The 21,501-nt window shown below is 41.6% G+C and overlaps 2 protein-coding genes across 4 annotated transcripts in view; one reads left to right on the forward strand and one right to left on the reverse strand.

Moving 5' to 3' along the window:
* Positions 1-297: 297 nt before the first annotated feature.
* On the forward strand, positions 298-15,941 carry SLC35A1 (solute carrier family 35 member A1). The gene is made up of 8 exons (XM_068937745.1): positions 298-495; positions 3,214-3,391; positions 8,396-8,555; positions 8,932-9,084; positions 9,910-9,976; positions 13,315-13,491; positions 13,884-14,018; positions 15,368-15,941. The coding sequence occupies exons 1-8, from the start codon at positions 366-368 to the stop codon at positions 15,496-15,498; spliced, it is 1,131 nt and encodes a 376-aa protein (XP_068793846.1). The 5' UTR covers positions 298-365; the 3' UTR covers positions 15,499-15,941.
* RARS2 (arginyl-tRNA synthetase 2, mitochondrial) overlaps positions 9,983-21,501 on the reverse strand; it is a 49,730-nt gene continuing 38,211 nt past the window's right edge. For 2 of the 3 annotated variants that reach the window (XM_068937744.1, XM_068937742.1), the window contains 4 exons: positions 20,048-20,122; positions 19,107-19,170; positions 12,611-12,683; positions 9,983-12,387 (listed from right to left, as the gene is read on the reverse strand). In XM_068937744.1, coding sequence (XP_068793845.1) covers positions 12,329-12,387; positions 12,611-12,683; positions 19,107-19,170; positions 20,048-20,122 — 271 coding nt within the window. In that variant the 3' untranslated portion in view covers positions 9,983-12,328. Of the gene's footprint in view, positions 12,388-12,610; positions 12,684-17,535; positions 17,674-19,106; positions 19,171-20,047; positions 20,123-21,501 lie in introns of those variants that run through there. The other variant, XM_068937743.1, reaches the window with a different exon arrangement.

The raw sequence follows: 21,501 nt of genomic DNA on the forward strand, positions 1-21,501 counted from the left end.
CCCTTTTAACTTCACTTGAGTCACAGAGTTTCCCCCATGGGCTGTACCGCCCTTCACAAAACGGTCATCCCCGCTTTGCCGACCGTTTGGGTCTCAGGCGCCCGGCAGAGCCGCGGCCGACGCTTCTTCCTGAGCACAAGAATAAACTAAATAAACTCCCGTCTTGTACGTGCGCTCCGCTCAGGACCGCCGGCTCCAGCCGGGCTACCTGCGGGGCGCTCCCGGCCCGGCCCGGCCCGGCCCGCCGCCCCCGCCCGGGGCTCAACGCGCGGCGGCGGCAGGACGCCGAACAGCGCACGCAATGGCGGCGAGCCCCCAACGGCAACCAGCGCAGCACGCTCTGGGCACCGAGGCCTTCCGACTCTATGGTGAAAGAGGGGGCGGGGCGCTCTAGCCGGCGCCGCCGCTCTATGGTGTGCGGGGAGGGGCGGCGGGGCACGGCTCCGGCTCCGGCGGCAGCGCCGTGGTCTCCCGGCACGATGTCGTCCCCGAAAGGTGAGCGGGGTGGGCGAGTGTGAGTGCGGAGGGGTACCCTGGTTTTCGGCGGGGCCGTACGGGAGGAGAAGGGGGCCAATTCCGCCCACACACACCTCTTTCCCCCCCCCCAAGAGGAAACGCGACCGCCGCGCTACCGGCTCCCCCCGCCTCACAGGGAATGGGACCGCCCTGACCGCGGGGGGCGGCCGCTTCGGGCGTGACCACCTCGGGGGCTGGGGGCGCGCGGAGGAGCGGCGGCCCCCGCCTCCTCCGCGCGCCCCTTTCCCGCCTCTTGTAACCGCTTTCGCCGCCGCGCGCCAGACCCGTTGCGGCGGCCGCTGGTGGCCGGTTGCCGCCGCGGAGCGCTACTAACGGGGCGGGCCCGAGCCGCGTCCCTCCCTCGGCCGCCCGCCCGCAGCCCCTGCGCGGGGCCCGGCTCCGCGGGTGCGCCCTGGCTCCCCATTGCGCTCCGCCGTTTGGTGCCACAGCCGGTGCCTTTGCCGTAGTGCGTGTCAGCGCGGCGTGCCGGCTGCCCGAGCCGTGGCGGTGCCGGAGGGGCCTGCCGCAGGTGGTCCACCATCTATCTGCCTGGGCTTGGCGGCGCCCGAAAGCGGGTGTAAACCCTTCGGGGAAGCGGCGTAGAGCTTCTTCCCGGTTCTGTGAAACAGACTTGGTGGGGGGGGGGGAATTAAAAAAAAAGTGGAGAAACTCTAGGAAGAAGATGGCCAGAAGGAGGGAAGGAAGTTTCTTGCGGTGTGTACAGCACCAAAGGGATCTAAGGTGTCCACCGCCTCAGCTTTGCTCGGCAGGCTGCCTGGCTGTACCTCACGGGCCTGGTTTGGCCCCGGGTTGCTATGTGTAGAGTCCTGGCAGCATGGTTAGATTACCTGTGGAGATACGTAGGGGACCCACGTTTATATCCTCAGGCTTTTGGCCTGTCTGGTGCCTTTTGCTGGAAATTGTTTCAATCAAACGTGATTTACTTAAGCCTGGGAGAGAAACAAGGGTAGAGAAACAACAGCTTAGTTTGTGCTTCCACCTCTCTCTCTCTCTTTTTTTTTTTTTTTTTTTAAAGCTGACATGCGTTCAGGCTGTCGACAAAAGAGATGTGCTCCCCAATGGTGTTTTCCTTCTGTCCCCCAGGGCTGCACTGGTACTGATGCAGACATGTTGCGAGCCAGGCTGGGGAAATGCTCTGATCAAAAACTAACTAAAAATAGTTTTTAACCAAGCCACTGCAAACTTTGCTGAATTGGAGCTTTTAAAAAAACTTTTTCATAAGAGCAGTTTGTGTTGGCAAGCATTAAGCCTAATTTTTTAGTTCAATACTGAATAGACATAAAATCTTAATGTATAAAAGCTTAAGGTTAGTGTTAATGCTATTTTAATGCTGGCAGAAACAATATTGTGAAAAGTACTTTTTATTATCTAGATATTTGTATTTGTTTTGCCTGTCACTTTGTTTAAGTAAAACTGGACTGGATTTATTCTATTTCCTGGTTGTTATGCCCTTGGTTATTCCCCCCCTCCCCCAAATGCAATCCAAACTTAATTTAAAAATGGCTTATAACTTGTAAGTCTCTTCTAACATTGTTAGTCTAAAACCTAATTGGCTTTACCTTTTAAAAGTGGTTACTGACGTGGATAAGATTTTTATCTACAAGGAAGTAGCTAATTTAAATAACTACAGCAGCAGGATGTATTAACTGTACCTTGCAGAAATGTTCTGCAGTGGAAGACTTCACTGACTTGAAAGAAAAATGAACCAAATCATTACATACTGGATTCAGCAATTCATACGCATATTAAATGAGCAAAGTTATTATCAATCTACCTGAAGTGACACACTGTTAGCTCATCTTTTAATCAACAGAGGAACATAAACTTATGCCAATTAAATTACATTTCTTTGGCTATTCAGAACATAACAGATAATGCCATGAAAGATGTTACTGAACGACCAACATCCATCCACCGGACGCTACATGTAACAAAGAATACTTCACTATTTTGAAAAAAGGCTTTGTAGACACTACTTACTGAGTTACATGCTACATGTTCACAGATGTTACAGGTGATGCTTTCATGCAAAGAAGTTATGTTTAGTTATGCACTGTTTTGTTTACTAGTGTAGATGTAGTCTTTGCCACTCTCTGGCACTGTGGCCAGACTGTGCCAGTTGGCTTCATCCCTACTAAGAAACTCTCAGGCTTTAGAGGGAGGTGGCTGTATCAAAACTGTCAATAGTAGATAACATAGCTGGTGTATCTTGAATTGTTTAATTTGCTTGAATACCCTATTACTTCTTCCAGGAATAGTTTTTCAAGAAAGGCCTTTGCTTTGGCTAGCCTGACTCTTCATATCAGACTTTAGTGTACTGTATAGGGAGGACTGATTGCTGTTTCAGAGTGAGAGCTTAAGAGCATGAAAGCACAGGAAAACTTTTTGATTCCTGTCAGATATACATTAGTTTATGATTAGTTTTTCTATAACACAGGATTATTAGGGCATGATGGCCTCTTACCAAATGTATCTAGAATTCCTATACAATCTTCTTTGAGAAAAATCTTTAAAATTTAACTTAGACTCTTTATAGGAAGTATTTCACAACGTTTGAAACTACTATACACTATCATGACAGTGTTTGGTACAATCATACAGCTGGAGGAAACCCTATTTCAATTCATAAAATTAAAACAAAGGGCATGCTGAGTTGTCATTTCTGTTTTCTTTCAGAAAATGTCAGCTTGCTGTTCAAGTTGTACTGCCTCACAGTGATGACCCTAGTTGCTGCAACATACACAGTAGCATTGCGGTACACACGGACAGTGGAAACAGAACTGTACTTTTCAACTACCGCTGTGTGCATCACTGAAGTAATCAAGTTATTCTTAAGTGTGGGCATCTTGGCGAAGTAAGTATGTGAATGCTAACTAATATTTTGAAAATGGATTCCTGCTTCTAGCTTCAGAATCTCAGATATCTGAGGTACAGGTACATTTGCATACATAACTGGAGAAACATGTTGTGGAGGGATCATTTTAGAGCAGGTCACAGAGCTTGTGAAACCTCCTCAACTGAAACTGTTCTGTAAACAGCACAATATTCAGGTGTGTCCTAACTGCATGTTTTCTATAGTTGTGTGCTTTGGAATAGGTTCAAAATGTCAGCATGGATTATTAGTGGTGTGCTGGGTCTTTAGAATACGTGAGTACGTGAAAGCTTAACTGAGGGCTGTGGCCTGCAGAGTTGCATAAAATTGGAGCGTTCCTACTAATTAATTTCCTAATAAATTTCCCCGAACAATATTACGGACAGATATTTTGCTGCCACTGTTTTCCAGAAGAGTCAAAGTTGAAAGACTGTAGTAACTCCCAGTTTCTGTAATCCAGGATGCCACCAAGGACTAGAAGTTGTGTCACCATATGAACACTTGAAGAAGTATGGAAGCCATCAGTGTGCTGTCTTACCTCTCACTTTCCCTGAGCTACATCCTTCCACGGAAGCATCTTCATACTCTGGACATTTCCAAATCCCAGTTCTTACTATTTGGGTAGAATTTGTTCTTTTAGGGTCCCTATCTATCTCTTCATGACTTCTGGTACATCAGAAGGCCTGGCTGCTTTGTGGTAGAGGATCATGAACTCACATGATGTATTTTTGGTTTTTTATCAGATATTTTCTTGTTAACATGAAAGTGGTATTTTACTTACTTTAGAAAGCAGCTGTGGCAAACAGCTTTTTCTTTTTTTCTTTTTTTTAAACCTTTGTGAAGTATAATGCATTGGAAAAGGCAAACATTGCTGCTGCCAGATTTAGAAGAGCAGTTTTTTATATATATGTATATATATTTTAAATGCATCCTAGGCTCCTCACTCTGTCTATGCAGATTATTATCAGAGGTGTCTCTGCTGATGACTGGTTGCACTGTGGTTCTCACAATGTTGTGGCCAGTATGGATCAGTGATCCTGATCCAGCCTGCTTTCTGGAGACTTCAGCAGCCCAGGTCTCTGACTAGCGAAGGACCTATGGGTGGGATTTGGTAGCCATACCTTCATGTATGATTTCCCAAATCTGTTCTTGTGTGTATGGGACCCAGGCTGGCTACAGTATCCCCAGGAGGCCTAGTTGCAGCAGGGTAGGTAACGTGTCTTTTGTTAAGAGTCAATAGTATTTTGTTTTGTTAAAAGTGTGAAAGTTCTTTTTAATTGAAATAATTTAAAAGGCAATAGCTTTTAGCACGGGAGCCTGCTACGCTTGTTAGAACAGCCCTGCACAGGCAAAAGTCCGTGTAGCCGTCCACCCTCCCTTTGATGGTAGCCAGTAGTGGATGCTTAAGAAAGGAGTATAAGCAATAGGGCAAGCGCAGACTGACTCTTCCCTAGCTAATGGCAGTCAGATGCTAATGGATTTCCAAGGCTGAAGGCTGTGTAGGTGCATGCTGTGGCTGTAGCCCCTAATTATCCTGTCTTCTGCGAGATTGTCTGGTCTCTCTTTTTGAACCGTTAGTCCCGATAACACCTGCAAAATGAGTTCTGCAGTGTAATTATTCAGTATGTGAAAAGTACTTCTATATGAACAATTTACTTAATAATTTCACTGGATGCTGTCGTCTTGTGTTAAAAGACATGATGAGTATTTTTTACCTGTTCCTATTTATCATTTTTATTTTCGTATCTCTACAGATCTGTATTATATTTTCCTCACTTGCCTCTCTTCCCAGCTAAGAAGTCCTAGTCTAATTTCTCTGTGATCATTCCTGTATCCTTCTCGTCAGGTTTTCCAGTATTGCTACATCCTTTTTGAAATAGGATCCAGAGCTGCATGCAACATTCAACGAGTCTTTTTTTTTTCTAGCTGAGAGAGAGAAATGATCACTACCAGACAGCTGTTGATCAGAACCTGCTCACCTCTTTTGGTAGGATGTCTCACTTGCTCGTGGGTCTGGATTCCTTCTTTTACTGCCTAGATGGCTGGAAAGCTGTTTCTCAGATGGTCTCTGGCTACATCAAGTCGAATTCACCTGACCTTTTGCCATCTGCAGTTATTCAAAATTTCCTTTTCTGTATCACGTATAATTTGGTATAAGCAGCAAAATTTGGCGGTTTTCTAGTAATCACATGTTTGAGGTTAGTTACAGATATGTTAACAGTGTAAGTTCCAGCAAAGTTTCTTGCAGTGTCTGATGGCTTCCTTTTAAATTTCTGTTCATTTTGTCGTGTGTTAGAGGAGGTACCTTTGTAGTTTAATAACCAGTTAAAAGATGGAAGACAATGTGTTCATTCAGTACTGTTGGATACTTTCACGTACCTTGTTATTGCTGAAACAGCTAGTATTATTATGGTAATATACAGGATACTGAAGTAGTTTGATTCTCAAATTGTTCCGGTTACTGAATTTGTTTTATTAGGCACTCTTACATTATGCCTTTACTGTGTTTACTTTTTGGGTTTCTCCTGTAGGGCATATTGAATGAATGAATGTGAAAAGATTGTCTTTCAAAAGGGAAGGTTATGATAGCTTTAAGCTGTGTAATTATTTATTCAACTGCATGTTAGGGCAAAAAGACACAACTTCTTATACTTATTTGAAGTTTAGTTGACCATTTGATAATTATGCTTTTTTAGTTCTTAGGTGATGTATTATTTCTTAGCAGTGGATCAAAAAAACTAGAGCTGATTTGCAAACTCTAGTTTTAACTTTAGCTTTTTAAACAAACGCATATTTAAGCTACAGAACTGATTGCTATGGTATCTCTTACATATTCAGACATATGAAGCAAACTGAATCAGTTTTCGAAGTCAAATATTAAGAAACATCAAGAAAGCTGAATTCAAGCCAAATCATTTTTACTTTCTTCTTTGGTTTTGCAGTGTACATCTTTGAGCACCTTATTTTGTATTATAAGCTATATTCAGAGAAGATTTTTAATTCTTTTTGTATAGATTTTGTGATTGTATAGCTCATAAACATGATCTTTGTACTGAATTCAAGTTATAGTTAGAGATTCTTGATAAATATGCGCTTCAGAAAGCAAACCTCCTGCAAAGATGAGCTATTATATAGCTCATCTTCTTGTTCCCAAATATGGAAGGGAAGATGGTACTTAATGAACACTGATTATTCTCCACCGGGCGATATGATAAATTAATTGAGGAATAAATAAACTGACACTTTTTTCTATAATGTAGATGGCTCATAGCACTTTAAGCATTTCCATATCTAGTGCAATCAACAGCGGTCATCTATAGCATGCACTCTTCCCCCTCCTTGTATTACATTACTTCTCTATAGATTTTTGTATCTGGAGGTGTCCCCTGTAAACCGGACGAGTCTTGCAGAAGACAGATAAGTGATATGCTCGGTGTCTGCAAATCTGGCCCCGTACAAAGTTTCCCTTTAAGTTAGGAAAGAGCGTTGCATGTGATCTTGATTGTACAGTGGGAAGTGCAGGAAGCTGTGCTCGCCTTTGGTAAATGTACTGCCGCTGACATTGCTTTTATGGCCACTCTCTGCAGCTGCTTGTATCCAATAAAGACTGCTCCAGCCTAGCTGTCACTAAAAAAGGAGGAGAAAAGGAGAGGTGTCCTGGGTGACAGACAGGGAATAAGGCAAGAGAAGAGAGAAAGTTGCATGGAAGGATCAGGAGAGGAGAGAACCCATAAATCTTTGGAGGGGCAAAGTTTAAGAATCTGGAGCACCGAGTCGGAAGGAATCAAGAATAGAGAATATGCAGGAACTGGGTAGTTTGCAAAGAGCCTGGGGCGTTGGAAGACTGCTAATTTTGCGTGTGAGGAGTTTGGGGCAGGTAGATAACGTGCATTTGTAGAAAGAAAGAAGATGACACACGAGCAAAGTGTGTGGAATTGGGCTCCCAGGGTTCTGAGGAGGATGTGAGCCGTGTGTTTATATACCTGGGTGGGGGAAGCATAACGAGTGTGAAATTTAAGAGTGATAGAGGAAAGCAGTTGAGAGGCCTGCAGTGTAATTGGGAGGGGACAGAAGTGATTTTGGATGTTGATGTTCTTTGTCAAAGGCCAAGCAAGAGAAAAATGGAAAGGGGGAACGTGGGTCGAAGGGAGTGCTGGGAGAACTGGGAAGGAAATTGGAGGACTTCGGTAGCAGGGACAAGGAAACAAGAAATGTCAGGTTGGTGTATAAATAATAAGACAGTACTAATGATGCAGAGGTCAGATTTTGATAAGCTAAGGAACAAGCTGCAGAAGTGGGTGGGAGCAAGCACTGACACATTATTCCCTGTTGCGTGCTGTCTGTCACACACACTGTAATTACATGGAGGAGACATGCAAAGATGCCAGGGGACCAGCAGCTGCCACATGCACTGCCCGAACTCTTTGTACGTGTCTGCTGCAGGCCGAGCTTCTATTTCAGCTTCCTGGGGCTGGCTTAGAGGTGGGAAGTGTTTCAGACTCAGTAGAGTGCAAGGGTGTAGTCTTTTTGTTTTTCCTGTACTGTGAGGTCCATGGCAGCACCACCAGCAGAAATTTCACTTCTGGTTTAAAGAGGAGCTGGAAAATGGCAGATATTTGACTTAAGATGCAAATATTAGGACCCCCCTCCCCCCCCCGCCCCCCCAAAAAAGTGGGTAACCTTCTGTCCCACTCCCTGTATACTTAGTTACTTATTCCACTGTTTGCAGTGTTCATGGTTGTTGAATTTGTTATGCATTAATGCATCTGAGCTTCCAATTCTAGAATGTCTTTTTCCCCTTCAGTGGATTCTACTTGTTGAGAACCTCACTGATTTTTCCAGTTAATTTTTCCTTTAATGAGCAGAAGGTATAACTGATTATTAGGAACAAGTTTTCAGCCTTCCCAAAGGATGCATTGACTTGATTTCTGTTTTCAAATATAACTGGAGGCCGTCTTCCCCTGTTATTAATATTTTATTTTGCAGAGAAACTGGAAGTCTGGCAAGGTTAATAACATCTTTAAAAGAAAATGTATTAGGAAGTCCTAAGGAATTACTAAAATTAAGTGTTCCATCTTTGGCGTATGCTCTCCAAAACAATATGACTTTTGTGGCTCTTAGCAATTTGGATGCAGCAGTCTACCAGGTAATTGGCGTTTTTGTACGTAACTGATCTGTAAAACATGTTTCTCTTCACTGTTTCATGAGGCATGCATGTTAGGTATCTGTCTGCCTAACACACAGTACTCTCTTCAGCCTTACTGGTCAAAGCCAAACGGTGCTTTGTTATCTGCAGACCAGGTAGCAGTGCTCTGGTTTTCTGAGCTCTCCCACTCACTTCTAGTGTTTTAAAATTCTCACTGTTGTAATTGAAGATGGCAAAGATAAAGCAGTATCTATGGAAAATCAATGAATATAAAATTTTATTTTTCATTTTGTAGTTGAATTCACTATTTTTATTTTCTCGTTTTGGAGGAGTTCATAAAACCAAATACTATATGCTATGTTCCCTTTTTCTTTAGGTGACATACCAGCTGAAGATCCCTTGTACAGCTTTATGTACAGTCTTAATGCTAAGCCGTTCCCTTAGCAAATTGCAGTGGTTCTCTGTCTTTATGCTGTGTGGTGGTGTTACGCTTGTGCAGTGGAAGCCTGCTCAGGCTACAAAAGTACAGGTAAGAGTTTACACTTCACCATTTCATTAAAAAAGAATAAGCTGCCTCAAGCCTTTATTTCACGTCAGAGTAGCTGGGGAATAAGGTAATGCCTCTCATGTTCCACATAGCAGTATCCATTTCCTATTTCCGGCCACTACATTTGCAACATAAACATTACCTTGATCTTACTTTCATATTCATTGTGCACCAGTTCAGACAGGCTTGCGGTATTGCTCTAGGCTCATTTGTTGGAAAAGCAACTGATGGCTACAATTAGTATAAATTACCACAGTCATCGTAATCAGTCTAATAGCAATGCAAAAATCATAGGAATATCTTGAGTAATGTATTATTTCTGGCCGTTGGCCTCTGAAGCATGATAATTGTTGGAGCAGAAAACTTGGAATCGAAGTGCTTGTGGAATTAGAAATGAAGCTCCAATGACTTGTGGGCGTGGGCACGTCATTTAAGCACACCCTTTTAGTGACATTGACCTAATCCCATTCTAGGGAAAAACAAGTGTCTTCTGTTTCTTAGGTTTCAGTTGTTGGCCATCACCATTAACAGGAAAGGCTGGTCACGCACCTGGAAACACTAGCCACAGCCAGGCAGACAGTGCCTCTGAGCACTGCAAAGAATGGTAAAAGTACACGTGAAAAATGAAACACCACAGTTAACTGTCATGACTCTACTGAGCTAGTCTGCAGGGCAGCTATAGCTAACCAAATACATTTTATACTGTAATGAAAGGATAGTGATTTGGATGTACTTAAAGTAGCTCTGGAATTGATTATTGCAAAGTGCTAGTGTTGCATCTTTTAAAATTAATGATTGATGTTGCAGGTGGAACAGAATCCATGGCTAGGGTTTGGAGCAATTGCTGTTGCTGTATTATGTTCAGGATTTGCAGGTAAAGTATTATTTCAGTACGCAGCTCACATCAAGAGGACTGGATCGTTCATGATGATAACATTTTACAGTAGCTAACTATCTTTGTTGATTAGCAAGATAAATAAGGACTTCATCCCCTCTGCCCATAATTACCTTCTGCTTGAGGTAGTTATAAACCAGATTTATGACACAATTACTCTACTTGTGAAACAAACGACGAGGAGCATGTACTCTTGATTTTACATGATGCAGCTTGGAAGGCTGGTCTGCAAGTGGAAGAACCCTTCCAATCCTTAGAGTAAGACTAAAGGGAACCTCTGTAATGACTCACTCAGGCAGCTAATTAGTTTACATTCACTTTATAAAGTTAGTTTCACAGTGAATAGTTCTCTTATGGTGATGATCACATGAAAAACTTGCATTTTTGAGAGGGGAACTGAGCTCCTCCATCCTTTTTTTTTATTTTTTCTTTTTTTTTTCTTTTTGTGCTTGATCAGCTCCCAAAATACACATTGTCAGAGTCCTGTAGGTGGTAAATCTAATTGAGATGTGGGAGACCATAAGTAAGGTAGGGAGGAAGAGGAGTAGTAGGAAGCCCAGATGCACTGCGTAAAGCATTTCGTTACAAACAGCATTTCCCCTTAGTTTTTCTCTCTCTTGCTTCCGCAGAAGGAGACACGAACTTGAGGACAAGCGAGCTGGTGCTCAAAAATAAGGAAATGAAATGTCTGCTTAATTTGAAATTTGACTTACAGAATTCAGGGACATTTTTTTTCCTAGCTGTAAACTAGCCTTTCCCCCTCCCCCTGCCAAAAAGCAAGGTATTATCCCCCACCTCTAGCGTCATACAGTTCTACGAGAGTCATCTTGTGCCGTGCATATGTGGTCCTTGTTAGTCATGGAAAACACTCTCGGTAACAGGGAGAGAAGGGAAGGAAAGATTGGCTTTTCTTTGGATTTTTTAGCTGAAATGGCCACTTTGGAGTAAAAAGAGTAAACAATACTATGTAGAGCTTAAACAACTTTTCCTGGAAGGAACAAAATTTACTCATTCTCAGATGCTCCCAAGCCATGAAACAAAATAGTGCATTCACAGTGAAGCCTCCTGAGCCTCCTAAAGCTCTCTAGGTTTCTCTGATGATGTGGGTGGATAGCTGTGCCTCTAAAGGTCAGCAAATTCAGACCTTTTAAAGGAATGATGAGGGCTGCTCTAGAAGCATGAGACACATTCAGCTTCCTTCTCCAGCAAAAGGATTGCAACTTAGGTTTTTTCCTCACTGTCAGTTGTAGCTTGGAGGCAGCTGGGAAGACGGCATATCTCATCCATGGAACTGTGTATGCGCTTGGCACTTTACATGTTGAAAACATAAGCCCTATTCAATTCATTTCCTCCTCCTCCCCCACCCACCCACAATATGAAGAAGTTATTTTGGCATCAAAACTTCAATTTCTGGACTGACTATGTTAAGTGTTCTATAAAATTCCAACTAAGTCCAAAAAAATGTGGTTTTGTCCCTCAGAGATGGAAAATAGTCTTCCTTCAAACTGCTGATCCTTTGATGATTTCCAGGTATCCAAAGGCCCAACAATTGAAGGGTTTTGGACAAATACAGAATGACAGATCCCTTGTGACTAGAAACTGTACTGAAGCATAATTTCTATTACACATTATCCACTTTTTCTTACCTCTTGCCTAATGTAGTGATTTTTATGTACTTACTCCTAGAAATCTGAAAACACCATTTCATTGGCTTAGTTATTGTTTTCATACTTTATACAATTTACAAGTATGGTTCACATCCAAGCTGAACTCCTGGTAAACTGAATGAATCTGGTTGTGTTCTGTAAGTCCTCCCTGTAGGCAGAAAACCCAAGATAGACCCTTGCGGATTTTTTTTAAAGTGCTTCACTTATTAACAAGGCTGTTTTTTTTTTTTTCTGATACTGTTTAGACTTGTTTAAATGTATTCATATAAGATAATATCCTGTTTCCTGTTTAGCTTCTTGTGTTTAAAGACCTGAAATACAAATCTGTTCTCTAGCTACTGTATTCACTGAACATATTTAATATATATTGTATTAAATTATGAATTGTGGTTTTAATGAGTTTGGGCAGCAATACTTTCCTTGAAACTAACTCAGTGATTTCAGGAGGCCTACATGTCTAGACATCTAACACATAGGCCTGCTCTCTGTGCTGCCTTTGTTCACGAGTAAAGCTTATAGTTGGGGGTGAATAATACTGAAAAATGCAAGTCAAATTAGTAATTGATATATATTAAAGAAAATTGCTAAGAACAGCTATTGACAGAGGCAGTCATGTCAACTCGTTGTCCATGAACTTTATTAGGACCAGAAGAATCCATGGTAATTATATGTGCCCGTGACCAGATGGAGAGGGTAGAATTGTTGCTGAATATTTGTTCAGATCTGGAAACAAAACAATTCCATATACTTTTCTTACATCACATGAAGAATCTTGGGCAAAGTTAATTACCAATAAACATTTAATCAATAGGACTCACACTAGAAAGTCATAGCAATGACTGAGGAGATCTCAGGGCCCTGCAAGTTGTTGTATACGTTGTGAAATGTAGAGGACATTCCAGAGATTAGCAGAGTCCTGTTATTAGCAGCAATAGTTAAATGGTACCTTGTGATGATACGGTCAAATACAGGCCTGTTTGTCTGACATACACATCCTGAGTTGAATAATGAAACGGTACCTATGGAATTTAAATAATGCAAAATATAAATTCTTTATACGCCGTTGTAATCCTTTGAAGCTGTGGTTGCAGAACGTGCTTCCACTTTGCCAAGCACTCTGTAAGCACAGGGTTTCAAAGGAATTTACGCTCTCAGTACTGATGTAATATAGTTCCCTTTTGTGAAGATTTTGATTTGGTACTGCTAAGTATCCTGATGGGGAAAAAAATCCTTCTACATCATACCAAAATACATAAATACCATCTTGAGGGTTAAGAGACCAGGTGCCAAGGTAAAAGGCTTTTTCTAGTGCAGGAAGGCACAGAAAAGGCTTTGCTGGAATCAGAAGACTGGCAAATCCAAATAGAAATGAGAAGTATTTTTAAGAACGAAGCCAATTGACAGTTGAAACAACTGTAAAAGGAAATAATCCAACTTTGGATGTTATGTCAAACGTATTATGTTTTGATGTATGTAAAATGATGCTGTCCTGAACGACATACATTAGCGGGCCGTGCTGGGCCTTCTGCGTTGTATGCACTTGTGTGAAAGGTAACGCTCTGTAATATTTATTACAAAGATGGCTCAATAATCCTGTCTGGCTTTAAAACATCTTTCCTGAAAAGTGTTTTTTGGTTTGTTTGTTTTTAGGAGTTTACTTTGAGAAGGTATTAAAGAGTTCAGATACTTCCTTGTGGGTGAGGAATATTCAGATGTACTTATCTGGGATTGTGGTGACTTTATTTAGTGTCTACATGTCAGAGGGAGCCCAAGTTCTTGAGAAAGGATTTTTCTATGGCTATACATACTATGTCTGGTTTGTCATATGTAAGTATCTTGTGGTTTTAGATTCTTGTTACATTGTTTTGCTTTTTTTAACTTATGGTATAACTGATTGAACCTACAAACTCAGTCTGGCCCACCATTTTTTTCTGTGTTTTGAGAGATTGTTAAATGACTGTTTTCTTTGGAATTATTTACTTGTTCAATTTAAAAACGTGCTGATACTGCAGTGAGTAGCAAGTAGATCATCTTGATGATCTACAGGAGTCATTTTATCTACTAGAGGTCAAATAGGCATGCACTTTTGCTGTGTGTTGCCTTAAATTTCCTATTAGGACTACCTAGTTCAATCAAGGAACATATCAGTGGAATAAAATGTGTCACTTTCTGTTACCTACTGGTACTTTACTAATAGAAACATGTTGCTTGCTTTCCAGTTCTTGCCAGTGTAGGTGGCCTCTACACTTCTGTTGTTGTTAAGTACACAGATAACATTATGAAAGGCTTTTCTGCAGCAGCAGCCATTGTTCTTTCTACCATTGCATCAGTCATCCTCTTTGGTCTCCAGATAAGTAAGTAGCTTTTAGTCATCAATTTGATCTTCTGTGCATGTTTCCTTCCTGGGTGGCAGGCTGTGTACAGTTCATACCAAGGCAATCATGTGTGCCTTCTCTGAAATTTTCTGATTCCTGTAACTCAAGAAGTCTTCTCCCAGGAATCATATGCACTAACATATTATCTATGCTGTAAATGTTACAAAGGTACTTGATGATCCTGTGCTATCAAACACATTCATGATCTGTTCTTTCAGATGCATCATACAGTTTCAAATGGGAATGTTCTCCCCAATTTAAATAGCTTACCAATTTCAAAAGCTCTGTTCATGAACTACTTTCTGATGCACTTCAGTGTGCAAATTGATATAATTCAAGCAGCTATTGATAAGTTATCCTTGTTTGTTGGCTTTAGTATAGCCAGTGCGACATTGATGTCTTGGCTGTTTCTGCCAGGGCATTACCGCATCCCTGTTAAGTGATACCCCCTACAGATTCAACTTTGACCTTCCTGTTTACTGTGCCCATCAATGGATGCATGAGAGTGTGATTCAAACAGTGACTGGGGTTATGACCCATGCAGTGAATATTTCTGAGACGAAATAACGGATCGCTTTGGGTTATTCTGCAACTTCAAAGGATTTTCTCCCTGTTCAGTTCCATATCTGATAGCCAGTAGCTCCTGCTCATCCTTCACTGTTTTTTGACTTTTATGCCATAACCCAAAATGGTATGGTGTAATGGTGGAAGAACTAGCTCTCTGATGTGGTATTAATGAGGTGAAACTTGAGGAAAGTTTGCATAAAGAGAAAAGCCTCGCTGTTTTGCTGAAAAATAGCACCTTAGAACAAGTGATGAAAAATACAACCAGTTTTAAAAACTCACCTGGACAGAAAACTTTCTTGTTGGTTGACACACATCAAGCATGGATTGATGATCCTTCTGTGAAAGCCTAATTTACAATACTTTTCAAACGTGTCTAGATTTGTAAAGGCAAACAGAATGCCTTCTCGCAGACTGTTTTTATCACATAATGTGCTTATCATGAGTTTATTGTAATATAAGCCTGTTAGAGCACATCTGGAGCTAGAAGAGGTGTTTTATACTTGTTTTTCTGACTGTCACCACATTCTTGGTGATATGTGACTAACTGAAATGGCATAGGGATTGTAAATACTATTTCAAGAGTTTCAGGGACAGAGTGCGGTTTATAGATTCTATAAATTAGCATTAGCAGCTAAATTTCCTTAGATCCAAGTAATTTAAATACTGTTATTCAAACTTTATCTCTAATTTATATGGCTTAGCCTTCTGAATGTTTTGTCATACACGGAGGTGTTTACGTAAACTGTTTTGTCTCTTTTCAGCTGTTACCTTTTTGCTGGGTGCTCTCCTGGTGTGTATTTCTATTTACCTCTATGGATTACCTCGACAAGACACTACAAAAATCCAGCCCTCAGAGACTAAGAGTTCCAAAGAGAGACTTGTTACTGTGTGACATTGTCTGTAACAAATGGACGCAGGCAACAGAAAAAAATGGACTGGAAACAAACCTGCATTTTTTTTTTTTTTTTGAAATTAGCCTTAAGCTAGTCATGAGACAGTTTAAGTGGGATAGAATAAAAGCAGAAGTTAGTTCTGTTTTACACGTGAAGTTTTTTTTTTTTTTTTCCAGTGGCTGATGCTACATTGTTGCCAAGGATCTGGATGAGTAGTTTAATTATTAATGGTATACTTCATTCATGTTGGACAATGAAGAGTCCCATTTACAAGGAAAGCAGAATGAAGGAACTGAAAATCAATTGTATATAATGTACATAACGGAGGGAAATTTGGTTCTTACTATGTATTTGATAAAATGTCTTGCCATTTGAGGGCGCAAATGCCCAAAAAGCTTCAACATTCTATTAAAAAGAGCACTTATTGCCAGCATTTTCTTTTAAACTGTTTGGCAGTGTGATTAATCACAGGAAAAGTTTTATCTTCTCGTTAACACAGATCAGATTAACACAGTATTTCACTAGTGTTTTTATGATAAATTTAACAGTATTTTTTAAATGCAGCCAAGTCTGGCTGTCCTTTCACATCTTCACCAGTAGCAACCATGCTTCATGCAGTATTTATCTAGAAGTACTCAGAAGTAGCCCTTGCTAAACAAGATCTTTAGAAAAAGGTTTTAGAATTATTTAAAAAGTTATAATGAAAAATTAAGTCTCACTCTTTAAAAAAAAAAAAAAAGCATTTAAAGTGAATGCAACTTAATAGCTACTGCAACTATTAGAGGCGTGAGTTTTTTTATGCGCTACTTGTCAAATAAATTCCAATTGTACAGAAGAACATCAACGTGTAGGTAAGTGTTCTTGTATCTCCAGCTTAGTAGGAAGGAATCAAAACAAGGCATTAGGCTAGCTGATTTAGCTGTCTCTCAAAGCCTTTTTGTACATTACAGAGTGATGCTTGAAAACAGTTCCTGCAATGTATGTCAGGCTCTGATTTAATTAATGAGTGCCAAGTGTATAATTTCAAAGCCCTCCCTAATTTGAAGCCTCACTCAGTTCAACCTTTCCATCCATGAGAGTTAATTGCATGTAGGGAAAACTGACTTCAGTGCATTTAAGCAACTTGTTTAAATTCACAGTGGATTCAAAAAAATCTGACCAGGTTTATAGCCTGCTTAAATGCCTTCAGAAATGAGTTAAATCATCATCTGGATTTTAGTTAAAGTGGGGCATGTTAAACATAGCAGTAACAGGCATGCTTAAATGTAATTCCAGTGGAAGAAGGCTGCACCTCTCTGCGTTTTGCAAGCTATTCTCTGCACTCAAAAGACAGTGTGCCATCAAAGTGACACTGGGGAGTCAAGGCTTTGCTGGGGAGGGCTGGGGTATTGTCAGGCATTGCAGAGGCTGGAATAGCTGTCAATCAGCATTATCTTATACATGATGCTCCCCCTCCCTCCAGCAGGGTCCCGTGTGGAAGGGAGTACTGTGGTTCCACCAGCTCAGCAGCAAAACAGCTTTTCCTCAGTCATTGTGACTGTCAGCGTAACAGGGGAATGGGTGAGGAGCAGGTCTTGCAGATTTAGCAGTTGGCCTTGGCTAACATTTCTGAAGTGAGGGTAGAACAAAACCTCTGAAATCCCACAGCAAGGGTAACTAGACACAGGTCTGACTTAACTCACTTTGTAACATAAAGAAAGACAGCTGTTGTACCATTACATCTAAGTAAACAATGGCAATTAAAGAGAGGGGAGAACTTTCATTACAGAGAGCAGTGCAGTGTAACGGCACTTCCTTTACCAAAAGGATGTGCTACGTTTGCAGAGGTAAATACAGAACATCTCTCTCTTACGGGAAGTACTAAGTACCCTAGTGCCCAGGTACACTAATACTGAACGTCTGGGAAAAAAAGTGAATGTGACAGCTGTAGTCTGCTACCAAATAGCTGTGCCACACGTCCAATCAGTATGATGCAGCAGACAAAGCTTCCAGACTGCATTAACAATGACTCACAGGAGTGTATTCATATGCTCTTGGAAAAAAATCATTTTACTAAGATACTTGACTTTACATTGCATACAACTTTATTACATTTGAGTTACAGGCATAATGCCAAGAAGTTTCATTCCATTAGCTAGAACCAAGCGTGCAGCTCGGAAGAGGCAGAGCCTTGCCTGCAAAATAAAAATACATCACTTACTTACTTACTTACTTGTTGCTACATAATAAGATATAGTTCTCAGGACAGCAGTTGGAAGCAGCCTGTTAAAAGCTAAGAACACTACGCCCATCCTTTGTTCCCATGTAGAACACTGAGATTCATACAAACATATTTTGAGTGCTGAGTAACAGTAATGCTGGTAGAACTTACATTAGCTGTTCAGAGGCCATTCCAGTGTCAACAAAAGCCTGAGAAACTGGTGTACAACTCAGTCTAATAGTGACAGTTATACATGCAGAACACCACCAATGAAACCCTGCACCCTCAGAGCAGTGACCAGAAAGAATGCCTGCAGAAGAGCTACTGACCTCTTAGAAGAAGAGCTAAAAAGTGAAAAGCTTTTATACATGACGCAACTGACACTAGTGGCTACTGCACAGGCTTTTAGAGGCTGAGGATATAGCTGAAATCCCTCCTCCCACTATGCTTGGGTTAGATACTATCAAACAACTATGGGATGCTCTGGAAATCTCACTCTTTGCTGGCTGTTTTGGGGGCAAGGTTTGATAGCCTCCTTCCCAAAATAGTTCTTGAAATCTGTCATTCACAGCGCAAGACATACAGAAGGATAAGGAACTGGAATTTTCCTTGTAGCTTGGACTTTCTCAGCTCTTCCCAAGAATACATGGAACCATCTCCAAAGGCAGGACTATCTATAGCATCTAAGCTCATCTGAAGGGTGCAGCTCCTCATTTTCACTTATTTCCCCACCCCCCACCGCAATATGGCTTAACACTTGAGAATAATTTCTTAACAAAAGCAGATAGGTAATTGCTTTTGAAATAAATAAAAGAGAAAATGAAGACGACATGTTTTTTTTTTTTTTTCCCGAGCAGTTAAGGGGTCAAACATCTCCTGAGAGATTAGCAGAAATTCATGCGCAGCTCTTTGGAACTGCACATTAACAGTTTTCAGCCTAAATGCTCTAGCGAACTAGAACGGCAACACAGACAATTTGGGATAGGTGACAGGTGAGAAGAAGGAGGAGAAATTCAGTCATCTCCTAATTCTCTTGTCTTCCCACATAAGAGCTGAAGGAAACTGTGAAACATTAACCAGCAAGTTAAATGCTCAAATAGTTGCTTAAAAAAACAGTTCAGAGGGAAAGGTGATGAGAAGGAAAGAGTTTCTTTGGATTTGGGGCAGTTCTCCTTATTGAGCCTTCTATTCTAGGACAATCACGCAGAGACGCCCTTTCCGGAAGGCACAGCCATGAACAGCTCCTGCCTTCCCAAAGTGGTGCCACCCTGCAAGCCCACCCTGATCGTTAGCCCTGAAGGTGCACGTTTTCCCAAGTAGTTCCAAAGTCGGGCTACAGCGCCGTACCAGATCATTCCTTGGGATGCCCTACACAGACTCTAGCCACATAAAAACACTGTGCTGTACCTGGGCGAGTTCAGGGGTGCTGCCTTTCACAAGAAGGGTTTTATGCGCCACAGCTGCAAGATGGCTGAAATGGAAAGCAAAATGAGAACAAGTCAGTCCCTCTACAACCCCAAGCAGCGCTGTGGGCTACAGAAACAGTAGAACTGGAAGAGCCAAAACTGCAGCATGCTATAGACTTATTTCCCACGGCTTGTTTTACCCCTTGTTTTATTACCCCTGTCAAAGCATGCCATCAACAGCGTAATGCTCTTAAAAACAACAGTCAAAACACCAGACAAAACAGGGCTGGAAATACTCTAGAGTGAAGAAGCCTGCGCTGCCATTCCTGAGATGTGTGATTCCTTAAAAAGATTTGTCTAACTTGTTAAAGACTTCCTCAAACACAGACTCTACAGCTTCCTCCAGCAAGTCTACTCCAGTGTTTCACTGTTCTGTTAAATCAGTGTCCCCTGTGGGGACAACTCCCTATGGAGGTTGCATGCTCAGTTTGACTTATAGCAGTAATATGCTTTGTCCATCTCAACATGTTGGCTTAGATCAGCGTTTAAAAGGTTTCTGGACAAAATCTCCTAGTTGAGGTTGAGAGCTTATATCAGCTCAGAGCTACTCTTTAAGACATGATTAGTGCTGCATGATTTCAGGACCAGGTGCTGGGTTAGAGCTAGGTGATTATTTTGGCCAGAAAGCATTTAGTTTTTCGAGGAGGCTTCGGACTCCTTTGTTCCTGGTTCCAAGCTTGACCGCTATTATTTATAATATTATTTGCTATCCTGCTTTACACTATTCCTGCATCAAAGAGACTGGCCCACAACTTTACATCCTGTTATCACCATTTTTACTCTTCAAAGCAGTGCAGATAGGAGGGCTGCAGAGCCAGGTCAGGAAGAGAAGCACTGCCTGTGCTTACCCCAGAGGTATGCCAGTACCAGCAATGACCTTACCTAAGTGTGAGGAGATAGCTGACAATGTGCTTGGGTTGCAGATCTTGAGAAGATCTATACAGGACCTCATCATATCTGCGAAGAAAGAAAAGGACTGTTTGGTGTTAACAGAGGAAGGAAACTGTAGTCGCAGACTCATCAGACTTGCTTAAAATCAGAACAAATACACAGTCACGGCTGCAGAATTAACAGTATTCTTCTGAACCAGGTCTAAGCTATGTAGTTAGCACAGAGTTATTTCTTTCTCCCCATTCACTTATTGTTGGAAAGAGGTTGTTGCTACTCCTCATCACGTAAACACTGTAGACTGCAGAGCTCAAAGAGGCATGCTATGGCAAAGAAAACATACAAGCTGTATTTGATCCCGGAACGCTATGTCTGGTTTTACATTTCAACACTGATTCTAAGTTCCAAGGAGCAAAAAACATATATTAAACAACGAAGGCAGTCAAAAAGTAGTCCTTTAAAGGATGTTGCCTTTAATAACCACAGCTTAGAATTTTAAGTAGTGAAAGGGGATCTTGTAACATTAGAAGAGACAAAACAGTATGGGTTTACATAATCCTGAAATAAAATCTACTTATGTAAGGCAGTGTTAAACCGGAAAATACATGCAGACATCCAAGGCTCTTCTTCATGTGTTCTGCTGTACACTTGTGCACATTCTCTTTTTCACAGCCTAGAGGAAGTTACCCACCATCTCTGGGGGTGAAAAACTTTCAAATTCAAAGCTAGGAAGTGGGGAAATGGACTTCCTGATCTTTGGTCAGCTCCCAAGCCCACCCCTACCAGGATGCCCAAGGCAAAATTCTCTGGGATCTTCCTCCTTTGAAGGCAACTTGTACTAGAACCAGGGAGCAGGCTCTGATAGTAAGGGCTCACTGGTCATATGGGAGCTGTAGCACCAGGGAGGGAGAGCTGCCCAATACCCCCAGTAGGTAAACCAGAAAAATGTCTCTCGGGGGCATTCAGAAGCTCCCCTCAGCCAGCACGCCTCAGGTGGTCACTGTTCGAGCAGGGAAGGTTGTTCCCATTACACCACTTGAACAGATGAGATGAAACAAAATCAGGGCAACTTATGCATCAACTCAGGGACAACCTGGATACCAGCAGCTGTTGACCCATCAGAGACAGCAACATAGTTTAATAAGCACTTCCCAAACGACCATTAATAAAGCTTCATGAAGCAACAAAGCTAGTATCAAATGAAGGGCACAGCTGCCATATGAGTCTTGGCCTGTAACAACTTGTTAGATTATTTATCAGTAACTAAGTCCCATTTCTGCAGGGGCATACATGCTACCTTTAATCTACTATTCAATGGTCTGCACGGTTAATGGTTTCAGAATTGGTCAGCTAACTTTAAGAGCAAATGTTTGACACCTTCCTTGTCAAATAGCACAACCATAGCCATGGAAAGTGGGGGTCTGACAACTCAGGACTGCTTATCATGT

Source organism: Struthio camelus, chromosome 3, assembly GCF_040807025.1.
Source record: "Struthio camelus isolate bStrCam1 chromosome 3, bStrCam1.hap1, whole genome shotgun sequence".
In the NCBI taxonomy this organism is placed as follows: Eukaryota; Metazoa; Chordata; class Aves; order Struthioniformes; family Struthionidae; genus Struthio; species Struthio camelus.